This window comes from Candoia aspera, chromosome 1 (genome assembly GCF_035149785.1).
Source record: "Candoia aspera isolate rCanAsp1 chromosome 1, rCanAsp1.hap2, whole genome shotgun sequence".
Lineage (NCBI taxonomy): Eukaryota > Metazoa > Chordata > Lepidosauria > Squamata > Boidae > Candoia > Candoia aspera.
Genome location: NC_086153.1, coordinates 320,743,272 through 320,765,219, shown reverse-complemented (window position 1 = coordinate 320,765,219; position 21,948 = coordinate 320,743,272). Strand labels below are relative to the sequence as shown.

The 21,948-nt window shown below is 41.5% G+C and overlaps 1 protein-coding gene across 1 annotated transcript in view; it reads left to right on the top strand.

The window, feature by feature from the left end:
• Positions 1 to 21,736, top strand: part of DAAM1 (dishevelled associated activator of morphogenesis 1) — a 164,297-nt gene extending 142,561 nt beyond the window's left edge. Inside the window, exons 18-26 of the mRNA XM_063290469.1 lie at positions 122 to 206; positions 2,285 to 2,391; positions 3,547 to 3,635; positions 4,318 to 4,486; positions 8,138 to 8,245; positions 10,344 to 10,404; positions 13,384 to 13,515; positions 16,800 to 16,970; positions 17,751 to 21,736. Of these exons, the coding sequence (XP_063146539.1) occupies positions 122 to 206; positions 2,285 to 2,391; positions 3,547 to 3,635; positions 4,318 to 4,486; positions 8,138 to 8,245; positions 10,344 to 10,404; positions 13,384 to 13,515; positions 16,800 to 16,970; positions 17,751 to 17,960 (1,132 nt within the window). The 3' untranslated portion in view covers positions 17,961 to 21,736. The remainder of the gene's footprint in view (positions 1 to 121; positions 207 to 2,284; positions 2,392 to 3,546; positions 3,636 to 4,317; positions 4,487 to 8,137; positions 8,246 to 10,343; positions 10,405 to 13,383; positions 13,516 to 16,799; positions 16,971 to 17,750) is intronic.
• Positions 21,737 to 21,948: the final 212 nt, after the last annotated feature.

Below are 21,948 nucleotides of genomic sequence, written 5' to 3'. Positions count from 1 at the left end.
AGTCAACTTTTCATGTTACTGCTTTTCTTGAGACCAAGCCTGGAACTGGGTGTATTGGATACCTTCCTGTTCTGACTGCCATGCTTATGTAACAGAACATTCTGTTGTATTGCTTTTCCAGACTTAAACTATCAAATGATGAAATTAAACGTGCAATTTTAACAATGGATGAACAGGAGGACCTGCCAAAGGACATGCTTGAACAGGTGGGTACAGAAGGTGCTTCAGGTTCTTGACAGAAATGTTTAAAAATGCAAGTCCAGAATTTGCCATCCAGGATCTCTGCTCCTGCTGTTCTAGGCCTTTTGGTTGTTTTCTTCCTCCTGATCTATGCGAGTAGAAAAGTTTAGCTCTGACCTAGAGAAGGAAGTAGGAGAGGTGAAATGGTTGCTCAGGCCTGAGAAAGTAGAAAGTGTCACTCGGAACAGCTCCACCGTAACCTTGTTGTCCTTAAAAATGGATAGTGAAGGTTTTATACAGGTTTTCGAGATCCTATTAATATACCTACAACAATAATGTAATATTCCTGGAATCCCTGAGGTCTTTATTTCTTGATCGGGCCTACCTTGAAGGGCTGACAATGTTGATCTTATCTTTTTGACACGCGTCTACCTGTCAGCCCTTCAAGGTAGAACAGACTAGGAAACCAAAGACATGCAGGCTACTACTATTACTATAAGGTTGTAGTAACAGAATCTTGGGTGTCTGAATGTGCTTTCCCCCTCTCTCCCCTTCATGAGAACTAGGGAGGGTCTTGTCTGAAATGCTTTCTCAGATTTCAGTTCTGACCCAGACCCAGATTTCTTTTATCTGACTGTTGTCTTGGTAGCGGCTCTTCCTCACAGTTATTCCTTCTGTCCATTACACTACCAAATCCTCTTTGTTTCAGTTTATTTTTTAATCTAAAATGGGGGTGCATAATCGGCAGCTTGAAGTCTGCAGGAAGATCCCCCAGAGCTTTGAACGTAGCCCCAGAAGCTCCTCCAAGAATTGCAGATGAATTGTAATGTTTAATGTGATAGAAGAGAGGAATGTTTAACTACATGGGGGGAAAGTCTTATGAACCATTTCTAATGTAATCTAAAATTAAAAATCCAATTAAAAGTAGTTTTTCAACCTAGTCCGCCCTACTTTTTTGCCAATCCAAGGCCAAGTGTAATCCTCATCCTTTAAATGGGAGCTTTCCTAAAATCTGGAAGGCGCTCCTGGAAGGCGTTGTAAATGTGGTTATTTAGCCGCTTTCAAGAAGCATCTCTTTTGAAGAGAAGTTAGAAAGTGTGGGGAAGGGACCTCCTTTTCTGCTGTCTGTGAATGAACCCCCACACCGCCACACACACACTATATTCATAGACTGCTGCAGGCAGAGATGCATCTGGTAAGTTCTATCACTGCTGAGGAGTCAAAGATCCTCGGGGCAAAGCAAGATCATTACACCTTAGCAGGTGACTAACCTGGCCTGCCTGGAATGAAATCTCTGCTTTAGACAGTTCATTCTGGGCTGATGTTTCATAAGCTCTCTGTGCAAGAGCTAAAGTATTTTAGGGAAACAACTATTTCTTTTTAATCTAAAAAAAAAAACCAAGTGGGAACTCAGTCTGCCTCAACATACTCTTCAAGACACCCCTCCTTTTAAATAAAACGTTCTGCATATGTGGACTGAGAGGGCCTTGGGTAACAAAGTCAGTGGAAAAAGAAGAAAATGGATTCGGTAGAGCTGAGGTGTGTTCAGCTCTGGGTTCCGCACAGACAAGCAGCCTCTTGACTGCATGCAGTCCTCAGCCTGCTCAGCCTTTCTGTGTAGCCTGTGGAGCTCGAATGAACCCTGACCACTTTTCTCTATTGCCCGCCTGGTCAGCCGTTAGCTGGCTGGCAGGCATGTAAGAACATTACTTGCAGCAGGGAAAAGCAGTGGGACTCCTCACGATGGTTCCCTACCCCATCATTCCCACTCAAAACGCTTTTCCACTACTGTTGGTAATAAAGAGAAAAATCCAATCTTCTCTACGAGTACTATTTGGGGAAAACAGAGACTTTGACACCCTTTCCCCAATTATTCTTAAATGAGGAATGGGTGTCTTCACAACCCCATACCTTGCAAGCCTGTCCCATCTGTGTTCCCATGCCACCAATGAAATTCTCCACTCAAAAATGATTTCTTACCCATCTCATTAAAAGATCTTGAAGCCTACATATGTGCCACCGCACCCCTTTTCCTTGTGCTGTAAGAAGAAGTTGAATTCCCAGGAGAAGAATGTTTATCTAAAATACCTATTTTTCTTTTTAGCTTTTAAAATTTGTTCCTGAAAAAGCTGACACTGATCTTCTGGAAGAACACAAGCATGAGTTGGATCGGATGGCCAAGGCTGACAGATTTCTCTTTGAAATGAGCAGGTGATTTTTACCAGCTGCTTCCCTTCTAACTCTGTTGCTGTCTGCACCAAAAACAAGGACTTAATAACTATGGGAATGTGTAGAAAGGAGGGCTATTTCCCAAGCTACATACTCTGCCCAGCGAAGACTACAAGTAGTCCTCGATTTACAACCACAATTGGGACTGAAACATCTGTCACTAAGTGAGGTGGTCATTAAGAGAGTCACACCCAATTTTGTGACCTTTTTGCCACAGTCGTTAAGCAAATCACATGGTTGTTAAGTGAATCCAGCTTCCCCCATTGACTTTGCTTGTCGGAAGCCAGCTGGGAAGGTTGCAAATGGCGATCATGTGACCCCGGGATGCTGCCACCATTGTAAATACATGCCGGTTGCTAAGTGCCTGAATTTTGATCACGTGACTGCAGGGACACTGCGACAATTGTAAGTGCGAGGACCAGTCATAAGTCACTTTTTACAGCACCACCATAACTTCAATGAATAAATTTGTTATTCACATAACAAATGGCCGCTAAACGAATGTTCATAAGTTGAGGACTACCTTATAAGTGTTGAAGAAGAATCTGAAGTACAAAATTACATCCTGGGCTTCTCATACTGCTGATACTGAACGATTGAATGATATGGAGAAGCATGTCTCAGCTGTAAGAAATACTTGAGAAAAGGGCCACAGGAAGCTTGGGAAGATAGCAGGGTTTTTTTTCCAAAAAGCTTAAAAGCTAAAGCATGTTCTGCTGTTGTTTAATGTTGTTTAATTTAATTTTAATGGTGTTTTCTTATTGAATCATGCTAATTTGTAAGCCACCTTAGCTATTGCTGTATGCAGTGGAAATATGGAGCACGGGACCACCTTCTCTAATCTGATGACTTCAGGTTGCATTCCAAGCTTTGACCCTGTTATTTTAGGAACTGTGAGTTGAACTGGAAGACATCAGGTTGGAGAAAGCTGGTATAGAACTTTTGAGGAATGTCTGGATTTTCTGGAGCTTGAAAGTCACTGAATAAGTATTTGATAATAATCTCTGCAGATGATTGCTCTGACTTTCCAGAAGGCAACTGTGCAGATTAATATGAGACATGTTATTTTTCTTCCAACTTTTACTAACCCTGAGAAATATAGTAGCTCTTTTACTGTTTTACTCCTTTTTCTTGCAGGATAAATCATTACCAGCAAAGGCTGCAGTCCTTGTATTTTAAGAAGAAGTTTGCTGAGAGAGTTGCTGAAGTTAAACCAAAAGTTGATGGTAGGTATGGGCTTAAGGAAGTGGTTATGTGTGTATCAAAGTTTGACACAACTTAAAAAGAAAATACTCAAAAAAGCTACCTTCTTTTGCACTGAATCACAGTGCAAGGATCCTCCCCATTATACCTGAAATAAATATTTGAAATAAGAAAAGTCTTTTAAATTTTATTTTAGATTTTGAACAAAACAGTTGTGTGACAAGGGAGGGAAATGTAATATCACACTGGTGGGGAGAACAGATTGTGACCTTAAATCATAAATGTTTTGTCTTAATTTTGATGAATTATTAAAGGATTAATGCCATTGGTGATGAGAATTCCTAACACTTGAGGTCTTCTATGAATTGTTCCAGGATCTAGGACCACATGTGTCAAGATTATCACACAGACTAGTCAAACTGGATTTTTTTAATGGTCATGTTTATTAGCAAACATGCTAGCTCTTTTCACCTACTTCTCTAACCTGGTTGTTTTATAAGGAGTTGCTGTTGTAATTTCCATCTTTTTTCTTGGAATTTTTATTTTCTCCCTTTCTTGCCAACTCTGTGATCATTTCTTGTGGTAACCTCCTTTCTGTTTGTGTTGACTTAGTTGCTTTGTAAATCATTCCAGTAAACACACATTAATGCCGTCTAGTCAGGATCACGTTGCCTGACCAGATCTTCTGCTCCTTGCCCTTTCTAGCCATTCGAACTGCTTCTATCCAAGTATTCCAGAGCAAAAGCCTGAAGCAGCTGCTGGAAGTGGTTTTGGCTTTTGGCAACTACATGAACAAGGGCCAGAGAGGGAATGCTTATGGCTTTAAAATTTCTAGCCTGAACAAGATTGCAGATACCAAATCCAGCATTGACAAGTAAGCAGCTTCAAGCATGTGTTTGTTTTCTAGGGGAGAAGGACTGGGGCTAGGAGACTAGGTTCCTTCTGGGGAGCAGGAGAAATAATAAGATCCCCCTCGCATTCCGTACAAGCATGCTGTTTATGCCATTCTTGCCCAATTGTTGTTGGGCCAAAGGCCACTCTATCCATCTAGCTCTCCATCCATCCATCCACCCACTGATGCACCCATCTACTGACCTACCCACTATCATATGACTCCTGGTGTTTTACAATAATAAAAACTTAACATAGTAAAGTTTAGAAAAACAAATACATGATAGTACCAGCCCTCACTGAGCAACATCAAATCTTGGAAGCTCTGCAGAACAACTCCATCCTGGCAGCTTCTCAGAAGGCTACCAAAACTGGCTGATTTCAGGATGCAGGATACCAGTCAGACTTCAAGAGTGATGTGATTCTGTGAATGGGGGCTGACACAGAAACACACTATTTCTGAGCCCCTGCAACTCTCATCTATTGTTGGTCAGGAATCCTTAATATCCCCAACCAAGACAAACTGAATGGGTCAGTTCTACCTAGAGGAATTAGTCCTGCACATACCTAGGAGTGAAGCCATTTAGGGCTTGAAAAGTTAAAAATATTTTTAATTGTGTTGTATCTGGGCCTGTTGGAAGCCAATGTAGTTCCTGCAATACATGTGTTATATGACTATAACTACTCTCAACCACCATCATGCAGGCTCCTTGCATTCTGCACCAATTTTAGTCTCCAGATCTTCAAAGAGAGACCCATGTAAAACATTTTAGGGTAGCCTATCCTAGTGGTAATGGGAGCATAGGTTACCATTGCGATGTCCACCTGCTCCATGTAGGACCACAACTGATGCACCAACCAAAGCTGGATGAAGGTCCCTGGCCACAGTCTCCTCTTGCCTTTGCTGTGAATCCAGGAGGACACTTGGTTGCAGACCTCATCTTTCAGGGAGATTGCCATGTGGTCCAGCATAACAATCACAACAGACAGAACAAGATAGTCTCTGGGCAAACAGCAACTCCATCTTGTTAGGGTAGAAGCTTGACTTGTTTCAACTGATCCAGACCATCATAGCTTCCAAGCATCTGGTCAAATCTTCCACATTTCCAGCTCTGTCTAGCGTGGTAAGGTATGGAATGGTACTTTCAGTATAGTGATAATACCTCACCCCAAACCAGTGGATCATTTCTCCCAGTGACATCATATTAGATGGTAAGTAGTAAAGACATGAGACTGATCCCTCTGGGAACCCCACAAGGATCACCCAAGGGCCCAATCTCTTTTCCTTCACTACTACTGCTACTACTTTGAAGTGGAACTACTGTAGAACAGTGCCTCTGATCCCCATCATCCACAATTGGTCCAGGAGAATATCATGGTCAGTAGTGTCAAATGCGATTAGAAGATTAGTTAGGACCAACAATTGTCCAGGTCCTTAGTTCATCCACCAGAGTGACCAATTCTGTTTCAGTTCCATGCATAGATCTCAGCTCTGTCTAAAAAGAATCCAGATAATCTGCTTCTTCTAGAGCACTTTGGAGCTGGAACCACTCCACCTTGTCAAGAACCTTCCCCAAAAAGGAAAAGATTGGAGAGAAGATTATTATTATCCAATAAAGCTGGATACGAAAAAAAATCCTTCTCAGCAGGGGGAGCACAGGGCCTCCTTCAAAGCAGCCAGAATAATCCCTCCCCCAAAGAGGCACTAACAACCTCCTGGATCCGGCTATAACAGTACAATTGCCCCCATCACCACTGCAACTCTTGGCCATGAGAAATCAAGTTATACAGATATTACAATGACCAGACAGTAGATCTTCCTGCTCCACCTTCCCCAATAGGGGTTAAATAAGCTTAACCAGGACAGCTGGATGGCAACCCCTAATGCAATATGGGTGGAAACATGGAGGTACTTCATCAACCTTATTGCCACAGTGTAGGCTTGAATACGAGCTCTTACCCATGTTCAGTCAAGTTCAGTGTACTCTTCCTCCACTGGTATTCCAAGCGTCAATTCTGTTGCTTCATCTCCCAGAGCTACTTGGTAAACCAGGAAGCATTTCACAATCTCCCGACAGAGGGAGAGCCACTGTCAAGTGCTCTGGTAATTTTCTGATCCCAATATTCAACCAGACACCCAATGAAACTGCTTGTCAGATCATTGGGAAAATCCATAAGCACTCCTTGGAAGTCATCCAGCTCCATATGGCACCTGGATGACAAATAGGTCTTCCCACCCTTCAGTGGTCCATGATGGTGACACATCTCTTCTAGACCAGGAAATGATCTGACTATGGCAAAAAACTCATAGCAATGTCCTCCATTTCTAAATTATTTAGCAACAGCTCTAAAAGAAAAACAAGGTGTAAAATTACTTGGGACAGGCCCATTGCTGCCCCAGAGGTCATGAAATCCTGGTTCTTTCAGTTTCCAGTCAATGATTGCAATACAGTTTAGTTTGAATGTGATCCTTACCAGGCCCCACCTATGGGAATGGAAGTTGAAATCCCCCAGCACTAACTGGGAATTCCAACACCAGCCCTGTGACAAAGTCCAGGAGCTCAGAAATGAATCCTGCCTAGCAACAGGGAGAAGAATACACAAGCAGGATCCCCAGCTTGTCCCAGCAGCCCAACCTAATGCACAGTCATTCGCACCCTTTCAGCTTCAAAGCAGTGGCCCTAGCGACAGGTAAGTTACCGCTAAAGATCATCACCACCACTTCTCCCTTTCTTTGGTGCTGAAGCTGATGCATAATCTGAAGCCAGGGAGACAAATCTTCAAGAAATCTTCAGGATATTACTGCCCTCGCTAAGCCAGATCTCAGTAATGCATGACAAATCTATTCATCATTCATCAATAAGTCATGGATCACCAAGTTTTTATTGTAAATGGACCAAGTATTTATCAGCACCAGCTTGAGACCAAGGTCACTAGCAATGCAGCCTCCTGGACCCAGGAAAGAAACCATGTGGCCTTTGACCGGCATGTTGAGCCTCTGCACTTCAAAAGGGTTGTATAAGATACCTGCATTGTGGAACCTGCATCTGGAGGAGTGGATGGCCTTGACCCTGCTGGCCTTCAGGAAAACAGTGAAGACTTAGGTTTCATGAGGGGCAAAGAATTGTGTGAGGAAGGGAGCTTTATGCCTAGAAAGAACCAGAAAGAACTGAAGCAGAAACACTTCTGTGAAACAGTTCAGCTTGATGCTTGAACCCAAGTTTTGTACATCTGTAGAATTTGATGTAGACTGTGGAGTCTGTTGCCACTGAATGTAGCACTGGCCACCAATGTTGTTAGTTTTAAAAGAGAACTAGACAAATTCATGGAGGACAGAGCTATCAATAGCTACTGTTCTTAACAACTATGTACTACCACATGAATCACAAATAGCATACCTCAGATACTAGCTGTTGGGAAACAAGTATTTTGTAGTCCTGTCTATATCTGTGAATTTCCAAAATGGACCTGGTTGATTATTGTGTGACACAGTATTGGACTAGATGGACTTCTGGCCTGGAGAGGTATAGCTATTTTCTATTAGGGGTGAATTAAACTTCACTTATTTTCTCTTTGTTGAAAAGTAGTGTTGCATGGTCACATTATTATTAATTGTTGCCTGTCTTTATCACAGGAACATTACCTTGTTGCACTATCTCATCACAATCATAGACAAAAAATATCCCAAAGTATTCAGTCTACATGAAGAATTAAAAGATGTCCCTGAGGCTGCCAAAGTAAAGTAAGTGTATATTTAGGAAACTGGTGTTACTACTTTTTTCTTTGTATGAACTTATGTATGACAAAAAATGTTCTCAGATGAAAGAACAGTAAGCAACAATTTAAATCAACAGAAGCAAGAACAGTTATTTTTCAGATACTGTAATGTCAGATGTAACAATGACATATGAGAGGATGCATTTATTGCAATACTTGTAATATAATATAATTGATGTGCTTGCACTTACAGTAGAAGAGACCCCCAAATATTTTTATGCCAGAAGATGCTTACATCTTGACAATCTGTAAGAAACAGAGAAGGAAAGATAGAAAAGAACAAATAGTGCATCCATCCTGGCCCTCCTTGACCTCTCAGCAGCATGTGATACCATTGACTATGGTATTCTTCAGGACTGGCTTAGGGAGTTGTGAGTGGGAGGCACTGTTCTGCAGTGGTTCTCCTCCTTCCTCTGGGGCTGGTTCCAGTCAGTGTTGGTAGGGATGGGGTCTATTCGTAGACCCCTGCTTTGCAGGATGCTTCAGAGCTCTTCCCTCTCTTTAACGTCTACATAAAGCCACTGGGGGAGGTCATCTATCAGCATAGAGTGCAGTGTTACCAAAATGTTGATGGTACCCAGTTGTAGATCTCTGCCTCCAGCTGTCCAAGTGAAGCTGTCAAGGTTCTGTCCCAATGACTGAAGGCTCTGGGGGTCTGGATGGGGAAGAACAGGCTTCAGCTCGACCCAACCAAGCCCAAATGGCTGTGGGGACCTGGAACTTTGGGGCCATTCAGCATGTAATTTGGGGGTCCTTTTGGACTCCCAACTCCTGCTTGAGAAGCAGGTGGCAGCTGTGGCCATAGGTTCTTTGAACAATATCTTGTGCACCAGTTGCACGTGTTGCTGGATTGGGGGAGGGGAGGCTGCTCACAATCATTCATGCCTTAGTCAATTCCCAGTTGGATTACTGCAACATGCTATATGAGAGACTGTCCTTGAAAAGCATCCAGAAGCTTCAGTTGGTCCATAATTAGCACTGGGGTAGATATGAGTGTTCCTCATTATACCCATATGGCACATCTACTCTTGAGCTGCACTGGCTCAAAGGTCCTGGTTATCACCTATAAAGCTCTGCATGGCATAGGATCAGGTAATTTGCAGGACCACCTGCTTCCAAGGGCATCTTCCCTTCCCACACACTCCAATAGGGAGGGCATATCTTGAGTCCCCTCCTCGAAACAATGCCATCTTGTGGGACCCAGGAGGCATGCCTCTTGTTGGCAGCCCCTGACCTTTGAAATGATCTCCCCCAATTTACAGTTGACCCTGACTCTGCAGAACGTCAGAAAAGCAATTCAGACCTGGCTCTTTCTGCAGACACTTGAGTCAGGATGAGTGGAATTCCCAACTGAAGAGTTACAGTATATTTTCGTTCTGATTGCCATTTTATTTTCTTTGTTAGTTGTAATGGTATATGTTGTTTTCTTTTTGTCTGATGATTTCTTGTATGCCACGATGTTGTCTGAGTTGAGTGGCCATATAAATGTAATGTATTAAGCAAATTAGGGGAAATGTAATTACTGTATGGCAGAAGTGTGTGCCTTATCACTGAACAGAATGTTCGTATATACGTGAATGTTAAATTAGCATTTTCTACAGCTTGTGCACATGTATCTTTAAATGTCTTCCTAAAAATCTAATTCGGGTCATAATTCTTAGATATGTGTACATGGATGTATTTCTTCTCGCTATCCTGAGGAATGTTGTAATGTATATAGTTGTTAAATTAGTCATTAGAATTGGGTCAATTCATAGAAAGGCTGCTGGGACTGGTTTTAGAATATATAAAAGTGCAGAGGAGGAATTGTCCCAACCTTTCCAAGTTCATCGCTTTGCTTTCAGAAAGGGAGTTTGTATTTTACATGGGTGAATGAATAATGCCAGTTTGAACCTCAAGGCTGTCTTCTTCATCATGTGCCAGTACTAAATTGCTACAGATAAGATGCTAACCTGAAAATAAGAGTCTTTTTTTTCTCCAGTCAGGGAAGTACAAATGGCTTCACTTTGAAATTTTGCTAGGAGCAGCTTGAAAATTTAATATCTTTCCTTTATTTCTGGCAGTATGACTGAACTGGAGAAGGAAGTTGGCAACTTGAGGAGTGGGCTCAGAGCTGTGGAGACCGTAAGTGTTGCTTATCCACTTAATAGTTCCCTACTGTGATTTCAAGACAGGCTGTGTGGAGGGGTGTCTGGGCATGCGTTAGCATTCATTTTTGGAGAGGAAGGGGGGAAACAGGCAAAGCAGTTTTTATCTCTTTTCTAAGAGAATGGTTTCTTTCTCTTTCCTGTCCTGCAATTTTGTTATTTCTTATTACAGTTTTATAGCTCTGTTAATGACCTCAGTAGCTTTCCTTCTTTCTTTCATCATGTGTGTCTTTAAAAAAAAAAAAGTTTGGCTTCGATAGTCCGGATAGTCCGGAGGTAGTTTTTAGATTTTTGGAAGCCCATGTGGCAGTCAGGTCTACAGCTGCTTTTAATCAACTTTAATCAGCAAGCCAATTACAAACCTTTGTTAGAGTGTGTCCTTCACACATATATACATCCCTGAGTGTATGCCTACCCAACACAGCAATATTGGGATATTTTGAAAAGGGGTGGTGTGTATATGGTAGATTAGATGAATTGGCTCAGAAAATTGGCCCAAAGGGAATCAAGTTGAGATCAGTGGGCCAAGGTTCCTCTGAAAGTGTATCAGTTTTATGTTACCATAAATGTTTGCAAAAATTGGGATGAGTTAATATGTCATCTTAACCCTGCACTAGTACAGTTGAGCAAATGATCCTTATCAGTAACAGCAAAAAAAAAAATGTTGCAGGGAGTTATGTTCCCCTGATAGGTTGGGGAGGAGGGCTAGGGAAATAGCAAGGGGTATTTGGAGGTCTAGCTGCATCAGGATACCTGAACTTTCAATTGCATGGGATCAGTCATACATAAAGCACACATGAAGATGTAGAGCAGAGATGGGTAATCCTTTGATGGTCATGGGCCATGCCTAACATATTGGGGGGTGGGGGGGCGGCTGCTATAGAAGGGCAAATTTCCATAAAATACGGTACGTGAGTAGGAGCAGGATTTGTCTTCAAGGATTGAACCATAAGAAGTTTTAAAAGGGGGAGCATTTCTTTAAAAAACATTTGAATGGTTTTGTTAGAAAAACTCATAGGACACTGCCTTTAGAATGATGGCGGTGGTGTGCTGTAGCCAGCATGTACCAGCTTGTGAGAACCAATTGTTAAATTTTCAGGAATTATGAGTTATGAGCCAGTTGAGAGTAGAGCTGAGCCACAACACCTAGCATGCCAGTCAGCTGTTTGCCACTGTTGCACTGTGCTGTTAGTTGCCAATGGAGCTGGCAAAGCCAGTTGTTACACCTTTATTAGCACACCACTGAATGATGGACTCATGGATGAAATACCATAAAGCCAAAATTTCACAAGGAAAAACAGAAATTCACAGAGTGATGATGATCATTAACATACCATGAAGATTACCTTAAATGGACCTTTGATCCTCCAGTTGGCTCAACGGATGGACACTTCAGGCTTTGACTGTGTTTCCTGATAAGAGTTTAGATTGGCCAAAAAACTATAGGGTGGCAAGTAAGCAATAAAGAAAGCATTTGCATTTATTTGAAGTCTACTTATCTACTGATAGGAGGGCAGAGTTACAATAGATTATATTCCAGTGCAGCAGATTGTAGGTCATATCCCTGAATTTAATTATGGTACAAGAATCTTCTTCAGGGTTTCAGGAAGGGGATGCTATTACATTCCTTATACACAACCGCTGCAATTCAGATGCAAACAAAACTCCTGTCCCCACTTGGAAAGAGATCCCGATCATGGGACAAGGAGCTTTAAAGCTCCTATCCCTGTACTTGAATAGGCATGGGTGATACATACATGCTTGTGTTTATGGCAGAATGCATATCCAGCTGTACAAAGGCCCTAACACATGGGTAAATTAGGAGCTCCAAGGCAGAAAAAGCTGCCATTTATTCTCAGAATATTTTGGATCTTCTTCTATACACGCTACCAGTATAACTGCACTACTTTCTAGGCTTTGCCAGCTTCTATCAATGCCCATCCGCCAGAAGCTTCTTCATAGTGGCATCAGTTCTATGGATTATCCTCCTTTGGAAGGGTCCTATCATTACATGATTTTGGGATTTCTCAGAGCTTTTTATTATCCAGGTTTATTTTTATAGCGTCAATCTGACAGCTGACCTTTGTGCTATAATTTAAACTGGCTATATAATGCTGTGGAGGAATTGTAATTTTCAAGGGTTTTTTCCCCCTTTATTCTTTTCAACCCAATGGAATGTTGGAAAGAAATTACATTAAGAGGATCAGGGCTTTGTCCATCTGGCTGGGTGTCCATCGGTGTGATAATTACCCAGAAACTGAACTGAGCAGGACCAAATCTGGTGTTGGAGGAGAAACCTGCAAAAGGAGGATCTATTCAAAATGAGCCTGATCCGGCCTGGGGCTGCTGAGAAAAAACTGCTTCTGTGGGCAGAGGCTCAGAATGATGCTGACCAATCCATTCTAGGTCCCCCTCCCTCCTCCTGTCTCTCAGTCTCGTGACCCAAGGTGGCTCTTATTAAGGAGTTGGAAAGAATTAAAGGATTCATGTTGTGCATGTTTTCCCTCCTTTTCTTTTTAATTGGCATTTCCGGCTCTGTTGCTTTTCATTTAACAGAAATATGGAAGATGAAATGTGTTTAATAAAAATGAAGGGCTGAAGCAGAACTGGAGAGTTCTCTCTCCATAACTCCTGGCATCCAGTTACCTAACACTTATCCTGAATCATCAGGGTATTGTGCCAATATTATCCATAGTTAATGTCAACCAGAATTTGTTCAACTGAAAGCTACTGGGAAGAGGGATAATTTCTTTGCTTGGCTAACCTATCTGAACAGCCTGTTTCCCACATGAGTGCAGTATTTATGCACTTATCCCATTACATCATCAGAAATAATCATCTTGGAGTGTACACGGGGGTCCTTGGACATGAGCTGTTTGTGGGTTTCTAAATTTCAGTCACTGTCTGGAATTATGACTGCCTCTGTCCAGACTAACATGAAATTGTTTCTCCAAAGGAACTGGAATACCAAAAATCCCACCCCTCCAGTCCAGAAGACAAGTTTGTTTCTGTTGTTAGCCAATTCATCACTTTGGCCAGCTTCAGCTTCTCAGATGTAGAAGATCTTCTGGCAGAAGCCAAAGAACTGGTAAGAAATTGAAATGCAGGCATACCTCATTTTATTGCGCCTCCCTTTATTGTGCCTTGCTTTATTGAGCTTCACAGATATTGCATTTTTTTTTACAAATTGAAGGTTTGTGGCAACCCTGCATCGAGCAAATCCATTGGTGCCATTTTTCTATCAGCAAAAGGCTCAGATGATGAGCAGCACTTTTTAGCAATAAAGTATTTTTAGTTAAGATATGTACATTGTTTTTTTAGGCATAATGCTATTGCCCACTTAACAGACTATAGTATAGTGTAAGCATAGCTTTTATATGCACTGGGAAACAAAAAAAATCGTGTAACACACTTTATTGCAATATTTGCTTTATTGTGATGGTCTGGAATGGAACCTGCAATATCTCTGAGGTCTGCCTGTAATTATTACAGCTTAGAAGTATACAGCATTCAGATCTGATACAGGCTACAGCTTACAGATGAAGAAATGAAACCCACAACAGATCCAAAGCAGCCTCTCATCTGCTTCAGATCCAAATATTGCACAATTTTATTATAGATCTCTGCTAATCCAGACCTTTGTGTTTCTTTGATGCTGTGCCTTGAATTTTGACCATGATTCAATGTATCTCTCTTTTGTATGATCAGTTTAACTGAGGCTGAGAAGGTATGAATGGCCTGAAGCCACACCTTGGGTCTGGGATTAGATAAGACCTTGACCCAAAGCTTTTCTCCCCCATGGCTCCTTTTGGTATAGGCCAGGTTTGTGCAAACTCTTTCAGATGAAGGGACATTTTGGGCCTTTGGGTGGCAAGCCAAAGGGCAGGACAAAGATGGGCAAAGCTAACTCAGAAACTGCAGTTAAACTAGCTACTTATCATGGATTTAATCATTTTCTCTCATATTAAACTGTAAAATTAGATAACAGAAAATTTTAGAGGGCCCCCAGGGGCCATACTGTAGCTGTGCCTTTGCATCTTAAGTTTTGCCTATCCTTGCTATAAATGAGTCTGCTTATTTATTAGGTTCTCTGTCTAGACTGTCCCTGTGGCTGAGTAGTTACTAATGCATGAATATGCATTCTATTGTAAAGAATTCTGCAGTGAGTCTCTCTATATTTTGTCCATCAGAATCAAGTTCTAACTGCAGAAGGGTAAATTAAGGAATATGGTTGGTAAGAGAGAGAAAGAGAAGAAGCTGCCAGCCAATGAACATCCAGAGCTTCAAATCCCACCCTCTTTCTGAGCCTCAGCTTATCGTCAGTAAAATGATTCAAAGCATTAATTATATTTATTCCAGGTATGTTCTACCTGGAATAAATGACCTACAGATACCTAGTTGCCAAGCTATAAAGAGTTTTATAGGTTACAACCTGCTTTTCAAATTGTACTCACAAGTCCATTGGTAACCAGTGTAGTACTCACAGTGTTCTGGTTATGTTCAAAGCAGCCATGTGTAAAGTACATTGCAATAGTCAATCCAGGAACTGAGGAGGGCATAAGTAACCACCGCAGGAGATCATGCTCCAGGAAAGGCCACAACTGGTACATCAGGTAAAGCTGGGCAAAAAGTCCACTACTCTTGGCCTCCAACTGCCCCTTTAGCAGTAGCCATGGTTATGGCGGAGTCCCTACCTTACAGATCTGCTCTTTCAAGAGAAGTGCCTCTCTATCTAGAGTTATTACAGGAGCAGGTAAGGTTTCAGATGGTTTCTGCACAAACCACACCTTCTCTTGCAGTGGTTCAGGATCTGGCATTGACTGGGACACTTTTTCTAAGCATGGAAGTTCAAATCACCAGTCATGATAATTAGCCTTTGGTAGAGTTGCGCTCCATTATGATGTCTAGTTATTTTTTAAAAGCTTTCTAAGCTAGTGGCCATAAAGGTTGATTGAGAATGGGATAACGCATTGTTTGTTTAGCTCTAAGTATTAAGAGAGTTCGTACACAAACATCATATATGAAGTTAGGCAAAGTATTACTTGCACACACAAAAAACCCCAAGCAAAACAAGTGTGTGTGTGTGTGTGTTCCTGTAGGCTGAAAAACCTCTTGCTTGGGCAAATGCAGTTTACTTCCAAAAGAAGCCAGGTGGGGGAGGGTAAATTTCTTTTCCAAAACTTTTCTAGCACATTTGGTTCCAATACAGAAGCATGTGGCAATAATAAATAGCATATAGGAATGAATCTTCAAAGTGAAGTTGAAAGTACAAGTTATCACTTTCCCTGTCCGTGTGTTTGAGGTTTATATCTTCAATATCAAACCCTGGTTTTATTGCTCCTGAGTTAATGAAAGAGGAAGTGGGGGAAGCTTGATAATAAAGGACATGAAACAAAAACAGAGGTGCAGCTTCTTGGCAATTCTAAAATGGTATATGGGTAGTTCATGACAGAAGAGGCACATTACCCGGCTTTGACAAAGGATGGGTTGGTGAGGACATGGTGGGTTCAAGTGAGTGAAAATGCCAGAGTTTGGAGTGAGGGGAGATGGTGACTTGGACCACAACCAAACCTCATCCTACTCTGAATGTGCAACCCCCAGACTGTCAAGAGAGTAGTTTTTCAAGATTCTCCAATACTTTCTGAAGGGCAGGATTCTCTCCTAGAATGTGATAGTAGCACCACTGCAAAAAAGGTTTAATAGAAACGTAGGAAGCTGCAGACCACTGGAGCTTGTGTAGATTGTACAATGAAAGAAGCAGCATTCAGACACAGTCCTTGGCCCTGTCCAGTCTAAATAAGTGCAAGAACACCATACTCGATCCATGAGAATTTTACTTAAATAATTTTCTCTTCCTAAATAATTAGATCCAGAATTATCTTTGTTTCTAGAATGCCCTTAGATTCTGCCTAAGACCAATAGATATTCTTAGAAAATAAAAATGATGAGGGGGAAGCTCAATGCTTGTTTATATGAATTCCCTCCTACCACCAAAAAAATGTTAAAGTTAGATCAGAGTTGTTTTTGAGTGTTGGGGGACAGAGTCTAGATCGAGTAGCAGGGAACAACTGCACCACTTTGCTTCTGCTAAGCTGGTGTTTCATTATTATCCATACTTATGACCACCCCCAGTAGCAGACAGTGTCTTTGCTCACAACCTGATATCAAAATGCCACATGTATTTATTGGCCCCCAAAGATTGTGGATCCCAGGCTTGCCATCATGGATTAATTTCTCAACTCCTATCATGCATTGCCTTGAAAGAGAGTTAAACTTGGAACGACAATCCTGTTCTTAAACTGATGTTTTCTTAGACTCATAGAGGATAAGTTTGGGAGAGTTTTCAAAAGGCTTACTAGTTTCTTCCTTTAGTTTATCAAGGCAGTGAAGCATTTTGGAGAGGATTCTGGAAAAACACAGCCAGATGAGTTCTTTGGAATCTTTGACCAGTTCCTTCAAGCTGTAAATGAGGCTAAACAAGAGAATGAAAACATGAGGAAGAGAAAGGAAGAAGAAGAGCGACGGGCACGCATGGAAGCTCAGGTATTACAAAAGATACTGCTACATCCAATTGCATAGGCTTCCCTAAGGTGGTGTCTTCCAAAAGTGTTGGACTTCAACTCTCATAACTGCTGGCAGAAAATGCATTGCATTGCATCTAGACAGCATCAGATTACAGAAAACAACTGTAACATAAACAACAAGAGTAGCATTGATAGTTGATGGTGGACTGTTCTCTAGACCATATTTTGTTTCCAATATGAACGTGAGAACCGGCCTCCTGCAGAGTCAGAGCATCAGGAGCACCAATCTTTTCTGACTAGCAGGATCTCCCAAAGCTTCCAGCAAAAAATTGTTTTTGCCCATTTTAATTGGGAGCAGTGAGGGCTGAGCTTTGGACCCTCTGCATGCAGTGCATGTGTGATCTTCCACTGAGCTTAGCTTCCTCTAGTGGGCCTCCTAATTAGTGCCTGTGACTCTGTAACCAAGTACCTTCCCCCCAACATCATCACTCTTCCCCAGCACTTGTTTTCAGTGTCAGAGCTCAACATGTGAAGTGTTGAGCGCTGTGTGCTTTTTCTCAGTAAGGCTACACAGAGTGGCCACTCATTCTGGATTTGGAGCAAGGGCTTTCTGGGAGCACAGACATTTCTATTTCCAGATAGAACTGAGCCACCCATTACGGTATTGGAACATTCAGCCTTTCACTAGCTGAGCTGTTTCTCTCACACACGTGTGACCACATACAGCTTGTTCTCGGGATTTTCAATAGCTGCAAACTGGAAACGTCTCATTAAGACTCCCTTTTCTTTTCTCTTCCAGCTCAAGGAGCAGCGAGAGAGGGAGCGCAAGGCTAGGAAGGCAAAAGAAAACAGTGAAGAAGGTGGGGAGTTTGATGACCTCGTCTCTGCTTTAAGGTCTGGAGAAGTCTTTGACAAAGACCTTTCTAAACTGAAGCGCAATCGCAAACGCATCACAAATCAGCTGGCAGACGGGAGTCGTGAGAGACCCATCACAAAACTCAACTTTTGAACTTTCGTCTTCACTTTTTTAGTGTGTTAGAAAGAAAAAAAAACCTGACTAATAATCTGGTAAAGCCCGGTCTTTTTTGCCTTCTGCCTTGGTGGTCACACAGTGGCATCCTCCCTCTCCCATCCTGCATGTATGTGTGAGCGGGTGTTAATGGAAGCATGTGTGTATATGTGCTGTATATACAAATCTATTCGGGTGGATGGAGACCAAAAGGGGGTGTGTATGCGTGGACACACTTGTAAGCACGCATGATCACTACTGCTTGAACGAATGTTCCCTTTTCTATCGATTATAGTGGCATTCCACAAGTAGCTTCTCCATTGTAAAAGCACAAACGTTGGAGAGGGAGACTGATAAGAGGCAAAAACACCTAGGGGGAAATGAGGGGGCCTGAACAGTAATGTTCACTTCAGCTTGTTGGGGTCCTTGATGCCAAGATTGAGGGGTAAACAGGAAGAGAATCATGTGGGATGACCATTAAGTCACCTGAGAGCATCTTGACTTGGATGGACCGACCTTGACTGACTCATCATTGCTGGGACTACAGTGGCAAAAGTCCATTAGAAGCTCCTCTTGTTCAGCCTGAACTGTATTGCTGGGAAAAGTCTATCTTCTCTTTCTGTTATTACTTAAAACTTGAACATCCCTTGTGATTCTTGTGCTGGCTCCCTTTATTCCATAATCTCTTTTTTCATTCTTTCCCAGCATTTTTGGACTCCTGGGGGAGCTTTTTATTACTGTAATAATGCACCTATAGAATTGATTTGTTTTCTTATTGAAGACCAGTGGGGAATTGGGGAGGGGGGTGCTCTCTCTTTTTGAAAAAAAAATGGATCCAAGAGCCTATGTGTTCATTCTGTTTTGTTTTGATTCCCTGTCCAACAAGACAAACAATATTCTCTGTAAATGTAGGTCAGAATTTACTCTGGGCCAGTTCCATTTTGTAAGAGTTGTCTAATCCACAGTGATTCCAGAAGAGCCTTGGGGGGTTGGGGAGGTAAACCTGCAGATATTGGGCACTACCTGGAATCTCCACGCCTGCCCACTCAAGTCTTCAGAGCTGGGCTTTTGGTCACACATTGCCAGGAACAGACCAAGTGAATGTAGTGCCTCCTTTTTTTACAGTTTAGCTGAGGACTATTGCCATAAAAATAAACGTGGCTCTTACTAAGCAGCGAGTTTAATGTCATCTCCTGAAGCTCCTACAGCCTTGGGTTGGTTGGCAGCACACAGAGGGCTTTGTTTGAAGAACAAGCATATGTAGAACTCATTTCAAAGTTTGCTCTTTGTCACAAAGGGAACAGCTTTGGTAAAAGGCTTTGCTAAAGCCCAGAGTTGAGGAGAGAGATTTAGGGACCAAAAACGTATAAAGCAGAGCAGCAGGAAATGCCACCCCCTTCCAATTACATTGCTATTCATGTTTGTTCCTGCAGAAGTGTTAAGCAGAGCTACCTATAAAGATGTCAGTCCAAAATCTAAAAAAACAAAAAAACACCAGATTGCTCAGGGAGTAATTAATAATTTAAAAACAATAGTAATACAAAGAAATTGGAAAAATGTTTTTGAAATGCCAATTTTTATAGCATGACTTAATCTTAAATTATAGAGAATATCGAAGACTGTTACTTTTTGCTTTTTTTCTCTCTTTTATTTATTTGTGGGATTTCTCTTAAGTAGCTTTTTTACCATCCTCATATTGTTACCTGAAACTGAACAGGGATTTTTTAATTTTATTTTAATTTTTTTTTTTTTGGTCCTCCTTGCACTAGATAGTTAATGCTGTTTGAAACTTTTGGGGGGTGGGAGGGACTAGTAAAAGATGCTAACTGGTTGGGGAATTGGAATAGCACTTTTCCTCATGTGAACTGTAAAGCAAATGTGTGGTTTTGTATAAAAACTGGTTTGTACAAAATACAGTTCTTGTTGCAGGGATTCCCAGATCCTTTTGCAATCTGAAAGCTGTGAAGATCACACCACAGAGAGCTGTCAGAGAGATCTGTTTGTGCGTGCGTGAGTGTGTGTGTAGGCACGTGCATGTTTTTTTTTTATTTTTGAAATGTCATTTTTCTTAACTGCAGCCTTTTTCAATAAACTGTACATGTGGATGGCTCGTCAGATACCTTGTCAAACAGTAAGAATGAGAATGCTGATCATCTGAGTCCTTGCAGAGAGCAGATGAGCAAAAACAACACTTTGCTCCAATAGAAAGCAACCAAGATGGTTATAACTGTTACTTAAACTAAAGTGCCTCTCTTTTATATGTATATATTTTATTTATAGATGGAAAAAATTGGGTTGGATATGATTTTAGGGTGTTGATGCTGAGAAAGAGCTCAGATGGATCAGAAGATTGCATTAAAATGAAAGGTGAATAAAGACAAAGCCAGCATAACTTGAATATGAAAAGAGCAGAAAGGTGCTGTAACATGCAACGTTCAGTCATGTCATGAAGACCTGCCCTGCAGTCCAGTAGGCATTTAAGCATTCAGCAGCTTTCTATGACTATAGAAAGAGTCTTGCTGAAAAGTGAGTACCTTTATTTCCATCCCCCACCCCCACCCCCCAGGATAGGTTCACCTTCCCATCCGGAAGCCATTTGCATGGAATAGACAAAATGCAACCTGTAGGACTGCCATGTGTCCCAGCAGGGACTTCTCTGGTGACCTAGGGCACCCTGCAGATATGCATTGTGCAGATTAACACTGCTGTGCCAATGCTTTGATTTTCCAGCGGAGCCATCCAGAAATAATGCTGCAAGCTGGAAAACTATTTGGATAATTCTTCTGTCACTTTTTCAGCAGGGATGCTTGTGTGCATGTATTACTGTATATATCCACACATTTGTTTTTGGAGGGTCTCCATCACCTCACCTTGTTTAATCATTCTACTATAAATGAGATGGGACTAGTCAGAAGGAGAAAGTGACATTCAGTGCAAATTAAAGTGAAAGCCCTTAAAGAGATTGAGCAATTTCAGTTCAAGGACTTGAAAACACTGTAATACTCACTGCTGATCTGTTCAGAACCAGCCAAAGGAAACACAAGGTTTTCATTTGGATCCAGAATAAATCTGGGTTCGTTAGTGAAGCACATCACTTGTTGGATCTCCCCCCCCCAAAAAAAAGTCCTCTGGCAGTGCATCAAGTATCAGACAGACAGCTTGATCTTGACTGATTTGTGTTGTGCTGTTCGCAATGTTAAAAAGTGTTCAAGGGGAAGTTTGTTGCTGTTTTGCAGGATGGATTGATGGATCTCCCTGGATTTCTAGCAATCTGTACTGCACAGATTACAAGCCAAAGGAAGCAGGGCACTGGTGAAAACCATTTCTTGTGCTTCCAAATCAAACTTGATCTGCAACTAGCCTTATTTTGGGGGCTGCGTTTGCAATTCTTTGTGCTTGGATGAGAGGGTTTTTTGTTCTTGTTTGTTTTCTTAAATAAATGTACAGGTGAATCCCATGTGCCATTTGTTGCAAATTACATTTTTGACTGGTGCTGGTGGAAGTAGCCACTCTATTTTTGTTATAATTTTCCTCTTTGCATTGCTCCTGGGTGTGTAATTTAGAACAAAATCATGCCAAAAAAAGAGAGAGAGAAAAAAAAGTGATAGTTTGTAAACTGAAATAATACTATGTAGCTTAGGGGTAGCAAACCATGTAGTGGTTCTTAGATACAAGGATGTTTTTAGCTAGCAGGAAATGATGTGTTATGTTACAAGACTGTAAATTTTTTTAAAGAAAAAAAAACAGCAATATGCAATAAAGAGTATACATACAAAATAAGGATATTCGGTATCATTTATAGATGAGTAGATTTTAAGACAAACCTGGGAATGTGTCTGTGACATTTAGCATGCAAACAACGTACATTTTGAACAGAGCGATCTGATAGCTACATCTTTCCCATGTAAATTGTTGACCCACCATCCCAGTAAACACGTTTCTGGAAATAGCATTTGGACTAAGAAAAGCACAATTTGTTCTAGAAAAA